This window comes from Danio rerio, chromosome 13 (genome assembly GCF_052040795.2).
Source record: "Danio rerio strain M-AB ecotype USA chromosome 13, GRCz13ab, whole genome shotgun sequence".
NCBI lineage: Eukaryota > Metazoa > Chordata > Actinopteri > Cypriniformes > Danionidae > Danio > Danio rerio.
In genome coordinates, this window is record NC_141033.1 from 34,286,671 (window position 1) to 34,306,663 (window position 19,993).

Below are 19,993 nucleotides of genomic sequence, written 5' to 3' on the forward strand. Positions count from 1 at the left end.
ACTAGTACTGGGTTTTTGCCTTCAGAACTGTCTTAATCCTTTGTGGCATATATTCAACAAGATACTGGAAGTATTTCTCAGAGAATTTGGTTCATATTGACAAGATAGCTTCACGCAGTTACTGCAGATTTGCCGGTTGCACATCCATGATGTGAATCTCCCGTTCCACCACATGCCAAAGAAGCTCTATTGGATTGAGGTCTGGTGACTGTGGAGGGCATTTGATTACAGTGAACTCATTGTTATGTTCAGGAAACCAGTCTGAGATGACTCGCGCTTTATGACATGGAGCATTATCCTGCTGGAGGTCATCAGAAGATGGGTACACTGTGTCATAAAGGGATGGACATGGTCAGCAATAATACTCGGGTAGGCTGTAGTGTTGGTACATTGCTCAGTTGGTACCAGAAGTTCCCAAAGTGTTCCAAGAAAATATTCCCCACACCATTACACCACCACCACCAGCCTGAATCGTTGATACAAGGCACATACTCTCTTCCCCATTCTGATGCTCCGTTTGAATTGAAGCAGATCGTCTTGACATGCCTAAGTGCATTGAGTTGCTGCCATGGGATTGGCTGATTAGAAATTAGCATTTAGAAGCAGTTGGACAGATGTACCTAATAAAGTGGCCAGCAAAAATGACTTGATTTGTTGAAGTTCAATTAAGCCAAAATGTATATATACATTTATTATTTATATATTGTATGTATATTATATATCATTACAGCAAAAAAAACTTGATTTGTTAATTAAAGCAATATGTAACTTATTGCGTAAATTCTTATATACAAAATTAATTTTTTATTTTACAAGAAATCATTTTATATGTACTTTTAATGTTACGTTAATTGAATTTTTCACACTAAAATAATGCAAATTTTACACAAAGTTATAGTGGTGTCAAACAATGTTGGGGGTAATGCATTACAAGTAATGCGAGTTCTGTAATAATATTACTTTTCTGAGTAATGAATTAAGTAATCAAAATTAATTAAAAATATTTAATGGGTTATACAACTGACTGAAGGTTATACAGTGTGTTGTTAAATGCGGAGCTCCTCTTTAAAAACAACAACAAACCCCCACCCTTGCAAATTCTGAAAAAGATCAAGTACAGCCAGGTCAGAAAAAATAACTTAAAAGTTTCGTAACGCATTAATTACCATAAAAATTTACTAAGTAATGCAACTAGTCACTTTTTAGGGGAGTAACTCAATATTGTGATGCAATACTTTCTAAAGTAACTTTCCCCAACACTGGTCACAACATTCTTTTGAAGTAAATACATGCAGATTAGTGGTCATTGTTAGTAGATTATCTACTACTAACCTAATTAACCTCACTAATGAAAATAACAAGGTTTAGTTAATATTTAGTTGTAATGCTTTTTGATTAATAAAATGGGACCATATAGTATAACCAATAATAATGTATGATATTTGGATTTAAAATCTATTACGAGTGTGAATCAAACGCAAACCATTCTTGGACCTTTTGAGTAAACTCGTCGAAATAAAATGCCTTAAAACACTATTTCATGCTAGCTTTCAGTGAATAGGGAAAATGATCTCCACAGCTCTTGGGTATCTGGCTAGTATTATGTCTGATTTTAGCTATAGGCTCAATTCAGCCCTGCAGTGATCGCTTTACCTTCAGACCTCAGTTCATATTCACACACCAGCAGAAACATCTGCAGACTGTTAAGCGCTGCCTACACAAGGTGATTTTGCTGTATGTCTGTCTGATTTCTTTTCATGCCAATTGGCCCTTTCATGCTGACATCTGCTTTTTTTCTCCCCTGGACTTTTTTCTGCATCTCTGTTCTTCTCCTTCCTCCAGAATTGATTTTCATGCTCTATCAGTAACCGTGCTCCCTGTGTCACAGACGCTCAGTAAATCATCCTGAAGACTCTGTTAGGAAGACACAAACACGCAGTCATGCACTTGGACACTGTAGTGACATTTTGTATTCTCGAAGACTTTTCTCTTCTTTTTTTTGCTCTTAAAATATAAATGATATACTGTGATCGTTCATGTTTCACAATAATCCAGATTGTTCTAAAAAAAAAAAAAAAAAAAAAGATGGTGATTTATACAAAATAGCAGTTCAATTTTGGAATCATGTTGTCCTGAAGTTTTCTGGAGCTCAACCATCAACTACACAGACTGTCAATAGTCTCTCAGCAGGTAATTTGCTTGTTTTTTTAAGATGTCTGTGTATTTTAGCTGTGTAATTGCACCTTCTTTCCTTCTAATCATGTCTTGAGATTTTCCTTTAAAAAGTGTCCAGCTCTGTTCAGTTGAGGATACCTCTTCTCCAAGGGGTGAGTAATAGAGATATCAATCAATCATTCCTTCTTTTGGCTTAGTCCCTTATTTATCAGATATTGCCTCAGTGGAATGAACCACCAACTATTCCAGCTTACATGTTACACCATGGATTCCCTTCCAGCCACAACCTACCTAGCACTGGGACACATCCATAATCTCACACATTTACACGTGTAACTCAGACAATACAGCAAATGTTGCTTACCCAATTCACTGATAGTGCATGTGTTTGAACTGTGGGGGAAACCAGAGCAAATTCGGAACTTGAACAAGTGACCTTCTTGCTTTGAGGCAATAGTACTAACCACTGAGCCACCATATCAATTATTGACAACTATTTTCTATGAAAACTATCACTTTATATTTTTATCAATATAAAGAAAAACTATACTGTCCATTATTTTCCCTTTATATTTATACTATTTTCAAAAATGAAAGTGAGACACTACCTTTAAACTTTGTAGTGTGTTCCAGGTGCTGTCATATCCTACAATCTAACATCCATAACTGCCACTCAATAACATTGAAATACACACATGATGATGGAAATAAAGGCGGCATAGACTATAGTGAAGATATTTTACTGGAAATTGCTCTTCTCTGCATTAATTTCTGCTTCTATATTTACAGTAGTCTTGCTTCATTATGTATTTAATAATATTCAGTGTCAGTTGTCATTTATTATTATATTCAGATAGAAACGTGTTAGAACGCTGTCATTTTGGTGACTTCACATCAGTTAAATTGAAGCCTATTTTAAGAAAAATTATTTTAAAACCCTAATGCTGATCATACACAGGGCAACTTTGGAAAATGATGCCATAAATGGGCAACTGGGTGAGAAACGTGGTCACTAAGGGCAATGGGCTACAGATACAATACTGTTGACCATTATTCATAGAAAAAGATAGCCAAGCAACATCGCTTTGAAAAATATCTCGGCCACATTGCCCAAAAAATTGCTGTGTATTATCAGCATAACAGAGATTTAAAAACTTTTTAATAAAGTATACATGAAAGATAATAATATCAAATAAATAAAAAAATCTACTAATATGAATTAAATCTTAATTAAAATCTTATTAATGTTGTATACTAAAATAGTTTAATACTTAAAACCTTAATTTACTACTGTTTCGAATGCATCTCAATACAGTAGATACATTTACATGCATGTCTTGTTTTTGCACTATTTGTCCACACAGTTTGAATACAGAATTGGACTCCTGTTTCTCATTCAGAGAAGAAACCAAGAAGACAGAATAACAACAAACTACTCATGATGACAAAACAATAGACGTGTGTGCAGCTCTGGATATATGTGTCCAAAAGAAATAGTTATTACAACTTGAACTTTTCAACTAAACTGAACCTAAACTCTGAAAACTGGACTGGCAGTTTCAATTTACTAGAATTTCTACGTTAAGCTGCTTTGACACAATCTGCCTTACAAAAGTGCTATAGAAATGAACGTGAATTGAATTGAACTTGGCCATCAGGTGAATAACAACACTGTTTGTCAGGAAAGAAATCAAGTGAAAAACTAGAAAATGACAAACTACACTGTAAAAAAAAAAAAAGGTTTACTCAACTTAAAATTTTAAGGCAACAAACTTCAGGACATTGTTCAGTTTACTCAACATAAATCAAGTCAAGTGCAGTAACTGGGTTGAAAGTTGAGTCAACTCAAAAATGTCCTGAAGTTTACTGCCTTAATTTTAAATCGAATCAGCAATTTTTTTTTTACAGTGTATTGAAGATGACTAAGACAGTAAACAAAATTGATAAGTACATGTGTCAGAGGACTGAATGATTTCCATAAGTGTATTTTAATTGCGCACAAAGAGATCTTTTTGCAAAGAAGAAAAACAGACACTGGACAAGGAATTAATCGCTCTACTGAGCATGTCTCCTGCATGCTATCAAGTGAAGTATACACTTTTTACTGTGCGCACACACTAACCCTAACCTTAACATGGACAAGAACTGAATACACTTTGGGCTAAAAAACTCTAATTTTGCTCTGACGCCTGGTCTGAGCTGAGACCACATCACATCTGGAGTTCATTTCACACACACATTCACAGTCGTACCCTGCCCTGTGTCACACACTTTCCCCTCTGCTTTAAAACACTTCTGTTCTGTCCTCTCTGTTCGCTCTCCCTGTCACTCTTTTTCAACTCGACACTCATTCCATCATTCACTTTCTCTCTCTCTCTCTCTTTCTCAGATTTTTCTTTTTTACGCTTTCCTGCTGCAGCTGTTGCCATTCCCAAGCACGAATAATACCAGCCACACACACACACACACACACACACACACACTTTGGCCTTTCACCCATAAATACCTTCTCACCCACATCTCCACAAGTCTTATGGTCTGACATTCATAGCAACAGTTCAATAAGTGTGAGCATAGTAGTGTGTGTGTGCGTAAACGAGAGATGCAGGAATCAATTCTAATTCTTGCTGTGTGTTAGATTGTGCTGTATGTGGGAGCTGAACAAAACCTAGAGGATTTGCTGGGTTTGTCAATGTTTGGTCCGATATGGTCAGTAACAGAGCTTGCACATTTTATCATATTATATTATGGTAACACTTTACAATAAGGTTCATTAGTTAATGCATTTACTAACATGAACTAATCATGAACAACACATGTACAGCATTTATTAATCATAATTGAACATTTACTAATGCATTATTAACATCCAAGTCCATGCTTGTTAACATTAGTTAATGCACCATGAGTTAACATGAACTAACAATGAACTACTGTATTTTCATTAACTAACGTTAACTAACATGAACAAATACAGTAGTAGATGTATTGTTCATTGTTTGTTCATGTTAGTAAATGCATTAATTAACATTAATTAATGAACCTTATTGTAAAGTGTGACCTATATTATTTTATTGTATATTATGTTATTATATTAGACTATGTTATATTATATTGTTATATTAATGTTTATTATGTTATTCATTCAGTTTCTTTCCGGCTTAGTCTCTACTAATCTCGGGGGTCGCCTCAGCGTAAATGCGCCAACTTATCCAGCATATGTTTTAAAATATTATGTTATATTATGTTACATTATATTATAAATTAGTGTTTGAGATACAAATATAGTTTTTAATAATGTTTAAAATTTTAGAAAATTATCTATTCATCCATCATGTTTGTATGTATAAATGAATGTATCCTCCAAACTAAAACTATATCATGTTATATTTTTTATACATTATAGAAAATAAGATAAATCATTCATTAATTATCTTTTCGACTTAGTCCCTTTATTAATCTGGGATCGTCACAGTGGAATGAACAGCCAACTTATCCAGCATATGTTTTACGCAGGGGATGCCCATTCAACTGCAACCCATCACTGGGAAACATCCATACACACTCATTCACACCCATCCACTATGGCCAATTTTAGCCTACCCAATACACTTATACTGGATGTTTTTGGACTTCTCGCGGTGCAAACCGGAGCACCCGGAGGAAACCCACGCGAACACGGGGAGAATATGCACACTCCACACAGAAATGCCAACTGGCCCAGCCTGGGCTTGAACCAACCACCTTCTTGCTGAAAAGTGATTGTGCTACCTATTTCAATGCACACATGCAGAAATGAGTTGTGAACAACAGACACTAGCTCACACACTGCCTGATTTCAGTCAAAGTTCAGTAGGTAGAACAGTTGTGCTCTTCTCTCCTCGATGGCCTGAGTTTCAACTCCCAGACCGAGCTGCAGGTGAAGAGGCCAGTCCTGTAATGAAGACCCGAGAGGAGACTAAACCACAAGACCATTAATTCAATGCTGATCCAACGCAGAATACACGTTTAACACTGTTTCATACAACACAACACTCAAGAGAAGGTGAGAGCAACAAGGTCAGAAGGCGACTCCATAAAAAACTGCACATGGGTCTGATGGATGAAGAATTGAAGCTGTGGGAATGTTAAGCTGGAGCGTCTCCTGCTGGCCGGTAATCATACTACACCCGAATCACCAACTCAGCATCACTGCATCATCATCACCAAACCAGCAGAAACTCCATTTTTGACAATATTGGAAATAAAGTAGCGGATGTAGCCTAGACGATAGATAATAATGTACGTTCGCCGTTTTAAAGTAACCAGCTGTAATTTTAGGCCTACGTGTCTCTGGTCTACAAACATTTAAAAGTACATTTTCTATTGTAATTTATACATCACCCGAAAGCTAAACAAACAAGACTTATATTTTTGTATATTCTGTTAGGATAGGACATTATTTGGTCGAGTTAACTATTTGAAAATCTAGAATACGAGAGTTAAAAAACTAAAATCTAAATAAGCCCACACTGTAAAAAAAAAATCTGTAAAATAACAGTAAAATGACTGTATATTTTAACAGATTTTTTCCGTATACACGTATTACGGGTGTTTTTCAAGCAGTGAGAAAATCGCCTTTAATGTACTACTTATAAAGAACATCGTATACATTTGTGTAGGCCTATTTGTTTTATTGTTTTTGCCTAATTTTAATTGTTATATAAATGGCATTTTTTTTTATCAACGACGTATATACTATTAGTATTAGATATAATTTAAACAGTCCTATACAGTATATATATATATATATATATATATATATATATATATATATATATATATATATATATATATATATATATAGTTAAAGTCAGAATTATTAGCCCCCTTCAAATTTTTTTCTTCTTTTTAAAATATTTTCTAAATGATGTTTAACAGAGCAAGGAAATTTTCACAGTATGTCTGATAATATTTTTTCTTCTGGAGAAAGTCTTAATTGTTTTATTTCGGCTATAATAAAAGCAGTTTTTAATTTTTTAAACAATTTTAGGGGCAAAAATATTAGCCCCTTTAACCTATATTTTTTGTCGATAATCTACAGAACAAACCACTTTTATACAATAACTTGCCTATTTACCCTTACCTGCCTAGGTAACTTAATTAACCCAGTTAAGCCTTTAAATGTCACTTTAAGCTGTATAGAAGTGTCTTGAAAAATATCTAGTAAAATATTATTTACTGTCATCATGGCAAAAATATCTAGTAAAATATTATTTACAGTCATCATGGCAAAGATAAAATAAATTCGTTATTAGAGATGAGTTATTAAAACTATTATGTTTAGAAATGTGTTCAAAAAATTTGCTCTCCGTTAAACAGAAATTGGGGGGGGGGGGGGGGGCAATTAAGCGGTCTAAAAATTCAGGGGGGCTAATAATTCTGACTTCAACTGTGTGTGTATATATATATATATATATATATAATTTTTTAACCCCATATTTTATGCATACTTAATTTACAAAACTGTCTTAGCAAAATTGCATTCATCAATTTTAATTTTATTTAATAAAATTAACGAAACAATAGGCGCACTCAAATGTCTGCCAACAGATGACGCTGTTTCCCTACTCAAAATAAATCAGGTGTGTTTTGTTTTTCCAACCCATTTTCACGTGCAGCAGGTACATCAAAGATGGTGCGCTCTTGTCTTTGTTTCTATAAAGAAACGCATTTGGACATTTTTTACTATCGGTCCATCTCAAACTGACCCATCAAAAGTGCCCTGTCTGAATTTAAGTCCACTTGGACGGGCTGTGGGAGAGTCGAGAAAAGTACTCAGCAAAGTCCATCTACTGTTATCTCACATTACGGATATAACAGGAAGGTTTAATGACAGAGCGAGAAACATTGTTGTTCCTGCATTTATCGAGGAAGACGCGTTCATTCAGGCGTTCAGGCGACAGAAAAACTCCTTCACTTCCCCTTTCTGCCCTCTCACTTCAGTTCTTCCGCAAAGCAGGTGTTTTCAGCAGCGCGTTTCAGATGCAGACGCTTCTAACTGCCGTGCGTTTGCCCATTTACGGTTCCCCATGTCCCCGTGTGAGTAATACAGCGTCCAGCGTTTAAGTCTTTCAGACGTGTATTTTGCTCAGAAGGCATCATGAAGTTTAACGGATATCTGAAGTTGCGTATCGGTGAAGCGGTGGACCTGAAGCCCACGACCACCTCCATGCGCCACGCCGTGATGTTCAACAAGGCGACCCAAACACTAGACCCCTACATAGTCGTGAAAGTGGACGAGTATAAGATCGGACAGACGCACACCAAGCTGAAAACCAACATGCCCACTTATAACGAGGAGTTCTCCGTTAACGTAAACAACGGTAAGCAAGTGGAGCTCGCCGTTTTTCATGACGCACCGATCGGTTACGATGACTTTGTGGCCAACTGTACTATCCAGTTTGACGATCTGATGAAGACCAACAGCAGAGAGGAGTCTTTTGAAGGATGGGTGAGCAAAGAATAAAGAGTTTCTTCTATTTTATAACGTGCATAATGTTGACATCATTTTGAATATTTAGACAAGTGCAGAATAAACATGATGTTTGTTTTGATGGGACAGACGTGAGTGAGCATCTATGAATAGAGTTATTGTCCCATATGCAGAATAGGAGACTCGTGAGAATGTTCACATGAAGACGTTATACAATTGGCGTCAGATTTGAGTTTTGCAGAAAAGTGGCAGAGTTTAATTATTAATGCTAAATATACACATCTTACAAATATTTAAAGTTTGAGCAGTTTCATACAAATGTCAACCTTCCTATGAAAAAAATAACTTATTACCAAAATAGTGAAACCTTTCTACGTTGTATCCGTAGGCTTATACTGTAAAAATACTCAAAAATGTCTCTGTCAGTGTTTTCAAACAATTATATTTAATTTACCAAAGTCACATACGCAGCGGAGAGACGTCACATCCATAACCAAGCTTTTTCCTCATAAATGCAAAAATGTCAAGTAAAATAGAATCACTATTTTTGGTTTTATAGAGTTCCCACTCTTATCCACTTCTATCCTGTTGATTCACGTTGTTTCAGTTGGGTTGTGGAGTTTAATTCACAGAATTTCTGCAAAGTATTTTGAACACTGTAAACTTGCATACTTTTTGGTCACATCCACAACGCATGTTTATTTTCCTCATTTCCAATATAAAAATGTTTGCAGATTGATATTTTACTGATCCCATGAATTGTGTTTTGTTGTTTTGGAAAATATAAACATGTTTCAATATAATGTTAACATTTACGCTCTCTGTGAATTTATGAGTTGAGTTTTTACTACAAATGTCACATCCATTACGCTGGAATTGCTTGTATGTTATTTTTTCACACAGTAGGTACACACATACATCTCCAAAAATAAAATAACAAAATAAAAAGTTTAGGATCATAAACTGTCAGCACATTAAATCACTAAATATGGAAAAGTAAGTAGTGTAATATTTCGTCATCAACTGTAGCTGATTTTGATGCTTTTATCAATCTTTGATTCTAATATTTGCATGCTGTGAATTAAGTTTGAAAAGTGTGCAAGGTCTCTTGTAGTGCAAGTAAAAAAAATGTAAAAATGTACTTTTTTTGTACATTAAAACGTAAATTAAATTGGTAGTTTAGAAACGTTTTTAATGTATTATATTAATGAGTTTAAAATGGTTTTAGATGAAAAAAATTGTCATTATTACTGCTTAAAATGTCACATTCACCATGACCATGCATCAAATTTCAAGTTTCGATGAAGTTTAAAATTAAATTTTAATCTGCCATAAATATAATAGAGAAAACATACACTGTTAACCCAGCAGTCAATGTAATCCAATGAAATGAGTGTAGTTAACTCAAAATTAAGTTTGAAAGTTAATTCTACTCATTTGAAATGAGTTTTAACTCAGTTGAAGGTAACAAGTTAATAAATACCTCATTACTTTAACTTAAATGGAGGAAGTTCAAAGCACTCATAGAGATCAGTTTTTTTAGCTCAAATGGTTTGAGTTGCCTTAACTTATCGAGTTTGTACTCAGTTGTTTTGTGTTCTTTTCATTTGGTGGGTTTTACAGTGCTCAGATTACTTGATTCACTCATATAGTTTAAGTTCACAGTACTCATTAGGATTAGTTTTTGGACTTAAATGGTTGGTTGCAATAGGGTATATGCGGAGGTATGCTATGCTAAAGGACTTTTAATTTGTCATTTATCTGGGTTAAGCGTTTCCAGTGAACTGGATGTCATAGCAAAATCGGCGCGTTTAAGGTCTGTTTTCTTTAAAAATCAGCGATCTCCACTGGCTGCGTTATATCTGATATAAAGTGGGTCTCAGATTATACAAGAAGCACTGCATTAAATTACATTTTCCCCGCCATGTCTTTAAAATATGATCATTTATTTTACCCCAGTATATACAATGGAGCTTCTGTGCTACCCTGTCGATCCTAACAGGCACGTGCAAGTAAATGGCTTTTTTCTCATTTTACGCTTGAGCAACTAAGTGAATGCCAAAGTGTATTTAACTGATTGTACTTTTATTACATTATATTACAATATCAATGCTGTAAAAGGATCCGTATAAAATGGAAAAAGTCACATTAACAGTTCACCGGAAGTTTATTAGTATGGGAAGAAACACTAGCTCGGCATATACCCTATCGGTTTCCTCAAATGGTTTAACTTTTTGGGTTTTACAGTGTATATATAATCAGCCTTAACTATGTTAAGGTTTATATATTAGTTATTGTTCTACTCTAATATTATGAATAAATAGAATGCTTCTTTACTTATTTTACTTTTACTTACTTTTTCTTAAACTGTTAAATTTAATGCTGACAATTGAGTTAATCAAATTTACATGTACTTTTTATGCCTTTTTTATTACTGGTTCTCATGCAGCACATGCAACATCTATTTAATTTTATACAAATGAATAAAAACATATATTTACACATTTCATGAATTAAAGTCGGTTTTATTGCACTCAGTGTATTATTTATTTCAGTGTAAGTAACAAGGAGTGCTGTAAAAGAATGATGTAAAATGGTTCACATTTTAAATCTGCAACAAACATTGGCTAAGAAACTAGTTCACACACAACTTTTTTTGAAGACAAATTTTGCAGCGTTTGTTTTTATGCAATATTCAGCATTTATATAATTTTTTTAATATGCATTAATAAGAAAATGTATGTTATGCATTAAATGAAGTGAGAATCTGCTGGTTTAGATTGGTGGTAGGTCACATATAATAGTGATTTCAGCTCATTTGAACATTTCCTACTTCATTTACACTGACAGTATTATATTCAGCACTTCTTGGTTTCTCCTGAACCTTACGCAGTGCATTGTGTTTCATTTGATTTCGTTCCTTTATGTTTCATGCCCTACTGCACTGCATTTTGTTGTTTTATTTGTTCCACTCTGTTTGATTGCATCTGCTTGCTTGTGCTTTTTTGTTTAGCGTCTTTTGTTTTGTGCTGCTGTGTGTGTTTTCCCCACTCTGTGAACAGCAGAAGCGCAGTAAGGTTTTGAGTGTTATCATCTCACACCATCAAAAGTGGCTTCACACTAACGCCCATGTCCGACAATGCATCTGACCTTTGACTGCAGCTCTGAGCACAGATGGAGCGATGCTGTTCAGTGGTTATTAAAAGGAAGTCAAGGCTCAAATGCACTGTTTGGAATGGAGTTCTTAGTCTTACAGTACTTTGGTTGCAGCAGCTCAGACCAGCTGAAACCTCGTGCTCTGTGGTTTTAGCATCTTCTGTGGTTAAAACACCTCAGTGCTTGTTTGTCTACACGTCTTGCATGCAAGCATGTTAACTTAACATTGCTCCAGTGCTTTTTAAGGACATGGTAACTGTAAAAAAAATTATAACATAGAAAATAACTTGTCAGCATTTCAGTGACCAGGCCAAACATGCACGCTCAACACCACTTGCTTGTCCTTGCTTAGCAGAAGTGGTGAAAGTCTTCATGTAACCTTATTGTTACTATTGCTTCTCTTTTCTCTGAAAGCATTTGCATATATATATATATATATATATATATATATATATATATATATATATATATATATATATATATATATATATATATATATATATATATATACACACACATACATATATACATATAGTTGTATGTATGTATGTATATATTTATGTATGTGGCCACTTTATTAGGTACCAGGTTGGACCCCTTTTGCCTTCACAACTACTTTAATTTATTATTGCTTAGACCAGAAAAATAAAATAGTGATTACAGGTTGAAGGCATATAGTAGAAATAAAAGTACCGATACAGCACTAAAAATATACTCAAGGGAAAGTAAAAATACACATTTTTAAAACTAATTAGTAAATGGCAATTTTTGAGAAAAAACTACTCAATTACAATAATTTGAGTATTTGTAATTATTTACTTTACACCACTGAGACATAAATGGTAATATTTATTATAAATTGTTATTATTTATTATTATAATATTTATTAAATATATAAACAAATTATTCAAAATTTCAAATAAAAACATTTACTTGGATCTTAAATGCTCAGATTAACAAAGGTTTTTGTCACTGGAAGTCCAAGTTATTCCAACAGATTGAGATTTCTTTACTCTTCTGAAGTCCAAACCTATTATGTTATCAGAAAAAAAAAATGGCTAAAACAGCATTTTTGTTATACATGCAAAAAAGCATCTTTTATTTTAATTGAATAAAAGAAAAATGTAATTTTATTAAAAATAATAATTATCATGTGCTTTATCATAGCTGTTTATCTATCTATCTGTAAAAGATCATGTTTTCAGATGTTTCATTCAGAAGGGTTAAGAAATGAATATTTTGCTAAATATTAAAACCCCATTTTAACCTAATAAAAGTGATTTGATATTATTATTTTAAAATTGGAAGAAATGTGGTCAGACTTTTTAAAAATAAAAACATGTCATTTTATTCAAACCCATATCTAATTAAACCGATCTTCAAGTTGTCTCTCAATTTCCCTTCTATAACTGTATGTTTATATATGTGCCGGACACCACTATTATATTTAAGATGGTCAAAACAGGTTTGACACAAATAAATGTAAACTGCCATTCAAAATTTGACTTCAGTAAGAATTCAAAAATACTTCAGCAAAAATGCAAACGGGCCATAAGTAACAGCAGATACTTTTATTTTTTGTTTACAATACTTTCATTTTCAAAGGTTTGATTAACATTTTAAAATAAATTGCTATTCAAAAATATATAAAAAGACAATTATTTGAAATTGTTTATATTTTTTGTCTTAATATTAGTCATCATTTCAAAAAAAAAATATTTACTTGAATCTTAAATGGTCAGATTAACAAAGGTTTTTGTTGGTTGCCATTGAAATTCCAAGTTATTCCAACAAACTGCGATTTCTTTACTCTTCTGAAGTGTAAACTTATTATGTTATCAGAAATGAATATAAATCGCTAAACTTAGATAAATGGCTAAACAAATAAACATTATTTTAAATTAATAAAAGAAACATGACATTTTATTAAAATTAATAATTATCATGTGCTTTGTCATAGCTTTTTATCTATTAAAGATCTTGTTTTCAGATGTTTACTTAAGAAGATTTAAGAAATCAATATTTCTCTAAATATTATATCACATTTTTAACCTAATAAAAGTAATTTGACAATAATATTATTTAAGAAGAAATGTGATCAGACCTTTATAAAATAAAAAATGTCATATTAAAACCCTATCTACTAATTCCAGGAAATCCGGCAAACTGATTTTCAAGTTGTCTCTCATATTTTTCCATTTATAACTGTATGTGTTTATACATGAGTCTGACACCTGTATCATATCTAAAAAGGTCAAAATAGGTTTGACACAAATAAATGTACACTGCCATTTAAACTTTGAGTTCAGTAAGAATACAAAAATAATGATGCAAACTATATTGCTATTCAAAATATGTTTAAAAATCAAATATTTGAAATTGTATATATATTGTCAAAATATTAGTATATTTTTCCTTGAAATTGCAATCTTGGTTGGCAGAAGAGACTTTTTTTTAACGACCCCAAATATGTAAACAGTCGTGTTTATCAGTTGACCTCAGAGATACATTCTCATTTTTATTGCTTCTGCAGCTGCAGGTCACATAACCGCTAATGAATGATACTCCACTTTCATCCTGTCTAGGCTGTGGGCGATCTCTGCCAAGTTTCGCTTATTCTGTGAGTGTGTGTGTACTTGTGTCTCTGTTGAGCCTCAGGCTTTTGGGACAGATGGTATGTAGAGAAACTTGCAGTTCACAACACCACACACACACACACACACACAAACACACACTGTGTGTATACGTTTCACAACATGGTAACTGCCTCTAGGAATCCAGCAGTTTCTGTTATGCTGTTTTTCATGTCAGTGAATATAGCATCAAAAGTGTTTATAAAATGGAAGCTGCATTGAAGATTCACTTTCTGTGTTAGAGGCAGTATATATTTCTATTTTCAGTTCTGACCAAATAAAAGGAAGTATGTCTCTGGTGAAAAAAAATATTCAAGTGATCTCACTTGGAAGTTAATAAAGCAAGCTACTTTTACAGATTAAAAAAATGTGAAAAAAGGAGAAATGCTGTAGAAATGCTGTATAAATGGCATAAGATCTCATTTAAATAAGATATAAAATTAATTCATTTTTATATAGATGAAAGTGGATTTGACATGTTTAGTTCTATATCATAAGCAGGTCTTCACACGCCCACAAAATTGGTTTTCTACAAATTAGAGCTTACCACAGGCCTAGAAACAGCCCCATTTACCTCCTCTCTTTTTCCATTTCTGTGTTTGTCTTTTTGTAAAACTCTTCTCATTTCCCCTCTACAATGAATTGAAGTCTAGCTCTAATATTTCAGTTCTGCCTGACATTTTCAATGATCCAAAGGTGTTTTTGAACAACAAAACAGTATTTGTCTGATTGGTTGAATGTGTCATTGGTTTCAGTGCATGCTTGTTTACCTGAATATGAAAATTAAAAAAAGATTGGCATTACAAATCTGGAAAATTAGATTAATCTAGGTTCAATTATAGTCAAATCATAAAAACGCGCTGAAATATATAAACTTATATCTTCTGTATTTCTTACATAAAAGAGGGTACATAACATGGTACAGACATGCAGTCTGCAAACAGTCACATCATTGCTACATTGCAATGTGATTTGTTTCTGCAGCTTGTTTAACATTTAATTATATTTAACAAGGTTCATTATTGGTTAGTCCTCCAGCACAGTTCAGGATCTGTTTTTTATTCCTGTCTTTTTTGTATGCTTGGTTATGCAGCAGTAGCATTAGCATACATTAAGGCCCTCACCACATCAAGCTCACTGTCTGGCAATCTTTGTTTTTGCAGTGTGTTTTTTTTTCCTGAGAGAACTTTGTTTGACTCTTCAATTTAGCATATCTATTTCATAACAACATGAGCTTCATGAAATAGAACAGTCATCTTCATTCATAAATTTAAAATGCAAAGCAAGGGTTTGTTTGCGACTTCTATATAGTCATACTGTAGATTTAGTTTCCGTTTTTGAACCTAAACTACTGATACCTGCTGATATTGACAATACTGTCTAGCTGGTCACAGGCTTGCTGTTTTTGTGATGTGCTAAAGCACAACTTTTTTTAAGTTCAGATGCATTGTGATGCATGTGATAATGTGACACCAAATTCAGCTTTTTGTTGTCGGTTTAATAGTTTACACAAAATTGATAATTGTCTCCCCATGTGCTCGCCCTACTCTAGATCTAAACCTGTATGATTTTCTTGCTTCTGTTGATCACAAAATAATTTTGTGAGAATTTATTTGTAAATTGTTGGAATACTATTATTTGGATGCCACTGACGTCTCTGGTATTCCTAATATAATGGTTATTGTAAACAACATTGCAATTTAAAATGCAATTTAAAATTGAATTTTTAAGTGTTTTTTTACTTTCCTTGCTAATCAGCCCATCTGCAGCGTGTGAACTGAACAGCATGCATGCTTTTAAAAGAGATAGAATCAGAATAAATGGCAAGTTACAGTACAGTTCATCGTTGTTTGAATTACATTTGACATTAAAATTCAAAGTAATCACATTGGCAATTTAAAATGTGGGGGCGGCATGATGGCTCAGTGGTTAGCACTGCACCTCACAGGAGGAAGGTCTATGGCTTGAGTCCCGGCTGGGCCAGTTGGGATTTCTGTGTGGAGTTTGCATGTTCTCCCTGTGTTTACATGGGTTTCTTCCGGGTGCTTCGGTTCCCCTCACAATCCAAAGACATGCAGTATAGGTGAATTGAATTTAAATTGGCTGTGGCGTATGAGTGTGTGTGAATGATATAGTGTATGGGTGTTGCCAGTTCTGTATTGCGGCTGGAAGGGCATCCCCTGCATAAAACATATCCTGGAGTAGTTTCCGATTCATTTCTCTGTGTCTCTGATTGAGACTAAGCCGAAGGAAAATAAATGAATGAATTTAAAATGTGTTTTAATGTGTTATTCATAATTATTGTTATTGTTGAAACTATCGCTGAAACTATTGTTTACAGTTTTTATTTTTTTTTACTTGTATATATTTTTTTATTGTGTGTAATTTTATTTATTGTAATTTGTTTTTAAAATTCGACTTTTTGTATTAATATTATATGTTAGGCACCTGAGAGTGACGCAATTTCAATTCTCTGTATGTCCTGTACATTTGGTTGAATTGACAATAAAGCTGACTTTGACTTGAATTACTATTCATCTGAAATGTTATTATTAAAATGAAATACAATTACTCTTATTATGTATTTTAAGCGAGTAACTTGGTTATTCTGCTAATCTACAACCCTGAATGCTATAGAAACTCCATACTTGCTCATTAAATGCAGGCACAACACATCAGATCTGTCACAAACCAATCGCCAATGAATATTGAGAAAAGTCACTTTAAAGAATCTAAGCGTAAATAACACACTTTAACTTCTTTATTTGTCTGTACATATAATATCATACAGTTGTATTATTTCAAAGTCATTGAAACATATAACATATTAAAATTTATTATATTAGGTAATATATATATATATATATATATATATATATATATATATATATATATATATATATAAGGTAAGACCTAATGAAATAAATACATTTTTGTCCATTTTTGTTTTTGTGATGCAGGTTGATCTTGAACCTGAGGGTAAGGTTTACATCCTGGTTACTCTCACAGGCTCATTTATTGATGGTAAGTTCCTCCTTTAATTTCTTGTAGCTTTCCTTTTTTTAAATGTCTTTAGGCACAAATTTGTCTTTTGTGAAGTGTTATTTTTAAAGCAAAGATATGACCATCAGTTTAGCGGTAACACTTTATGTAATGTGACGCTTGACAACGGAGTGAGGATCCTTATGCAGGTCTTTATTAATCAGGATGGTCAGGCAAGCAGTGGTCAATACAGTAACAAACAGATAGCCAATCCAGAGTCGTAGTCGAAAAATAAAAGGCAGATGGTCAGAAGGCAGGCAGCGGACAGTGTAGAAAAACAAAACAAAGCAAGGTCAAACATGGAAAACAAGGCAAGGGAAAACACGTTGTAATGTTCGCTCACAGGATACAAGACTCAGCAACAATGTATGTGTGTGTGTGTTGTCTATATAGTCCGTGAATCCGTCCGTGAGCAGCTACAGCTGTGTCTAATCAGTGGAGACTTGGAGCAGGTGTGTTTGTGTGTGTTGCATGACTGGATCTATAGTTCATTATGAGGCAGGATTGTGGTATAAATGTGAATGTTTTCCAGCATTATGTAGTGGTTAGATCGCTTGTGGTCGTGACACTTTACAATAAGGTTGTATTAGTTAATGTCAGTCAATGTATTTACTTACATAAACAAACAATGTAGAATGCATGTATTACAGTATACATTCACATTTGCTCATGGTAGTTAATGGAAATAAAGTCAAAATAAGATCAAACTAATAAAAGTAAGCTTGAATTTGGATTTTACTAATGCATTAGTAAATGTTGATCTATAAATAATAAATGTTGTACAAGTATTATTAGTTTCAGTATTAGTTTATGTTAGTAAATACATTAACTAATGAAACCCTATTGTAAAGTGTGGCCAGTTTAGCTTTGTTTGAACAGAAGGCATATCATATCTTATTAGCCATATCAAAAACCCAAATCATCTGATTCATGGCTAATTAATAACCAAAATCTCAACAAAAATATTTCTTTGTCCAGGTCGTCATGGAAGAAAATGGATTCCTATTTTGCTGTCGAGATAATAGTTAATTAAATGCTAGACTACCAGACATGCCAACATTTGTTAGTGGTCCACTATGATGCACAAAACCAGCTTCACACAGTCATCTCTCCGATCATCTTTGACATGAAGTGTTTCTATGTGTGAATCTCACACCCCCAACACTAGGGTTGTGAAACTAGCTTATTTTAAAGGCCTGTGGTTTAGCCTGCAAAGAATTGACAAGACTCAATAAGAGCAGTGAACGGGGGCTCATGATCTAGCGCTCTTCCCCCTCACCGTCAAAATAGTATTACAGGAAATGCCTACATGCTGAATGGTCATGCATCATGAAATAATAAAGCTTGTTCCGTATCTCTGTGTTTAGAGGATGCTGGAGGAAACGCGCGCCCCTACAAAGAGTTTAATCGAAAACGGCAACAGGCAGTCAGAAGAAAAATTCACCAAGTCAACGGGCACAAATTCATGTCAACTTTCTTAAAGCAACCAACATTCTGTTTCCACTGCAAAGAGTTCATATGGTAATGCACTTTTAACACATTCATGCACATCTTTTTTACATGAAAATAAAAACATGACTAAAAGTGTGTGGAAAAAATGCATAAGATATAATCATGAGTCCATGATCAACAACAACAAAAAATACATACTCATATTAGGGCTGTACAATATATTGTTTCAGCATCGATATTGCAATGTATGTCCTCAATAGTCGCATCGCAGGATTTGCTTGATTATATTTGATCAACAATTGAGAATACATGAGATTTCGTTGCAAAGTATAACCATAACAGAGTAAAACTTTATCACTTGCATGTGTTTTAAAGTCATTTCAAGAGAGTGTAAAGCATTCAGGCAGTATAACATACAACATTTGTAACATTAAAAGGGTGGTCCTGAGTGTATTTTGTAAGGCTTGGTTGTGTTTATAACATGCAAAGCAATGTGTGCTCATGCTTCACCTGTAGAAAAATCGCATTATTGTTCCATATGTCTTACTTTGATTATTCACTGCTACTCAGCTAACATAAAAACGACTAACATATTTCCTAGTTTCTCCGAAAGGGCTGCCCTCAAGCGGCTCTGATTGGTCAGCTAAAAAAAATTGCTGTGATTTGTGGATCAGCTCCATGTCACCAGGAAAAGCATTACATTCCTACAAGCATGTGCTTTTGTGCTGTGTAAATGCTGTGAGTCGGAGTAGCTGTTAGCCGTATCAGTTTAAGCAAAAATGAGACATAAAATGACACAGAGCACACAGCTGAACCTCATGCCAGCTCTCTAAAATAAAATCTGACAAGTGTCTTCACATATATTGGAGTTATAAGCATATTTAAGTAATATGAAACGTTCACATATCTTTTGTGAGTTTGTTATTTGAGGTGTAGAACGCAGAGAAAGTGGCTGCATGGAGAGAGACACTGCAGCGCTGGTGAAGATTTTGGGTGTTTACAGTGGTTTGACTGATAAAGCACATGAAGTGATGCATGTAATGTTATGAATAATGGCTA

At 33.8% G+C, this 19,993-nt stretch overlaps 1 protein-coding gene across 1 annotated transcript in view; it reads left to right on the forward strand.

Moving 5' to 3' along the window:
- The first annotated feature begins 8,159 nt into the window (after positions 1-8,159).
- The window catches only part of prkcha (protein kinase C, eta, a), a 32,195-nt gene continuing 20,361 nt past the window's right edge, over positions 8,160-19,993 (forward strand). Inside the window, 3 exon segments of the mRNA NM_001123056.1 lie at positions 8,160-8,668; positions 17,401-17,464; positions 18,850-19,003. Of these exon segments, the coding sequence (NP_001116528.1) occupies positions 8,318-8,668; positions 17,401-17,464; positions 18,850-19,003 (569 nt within the window). The 5' untranslated portion in view covers positions 8,160-8,317.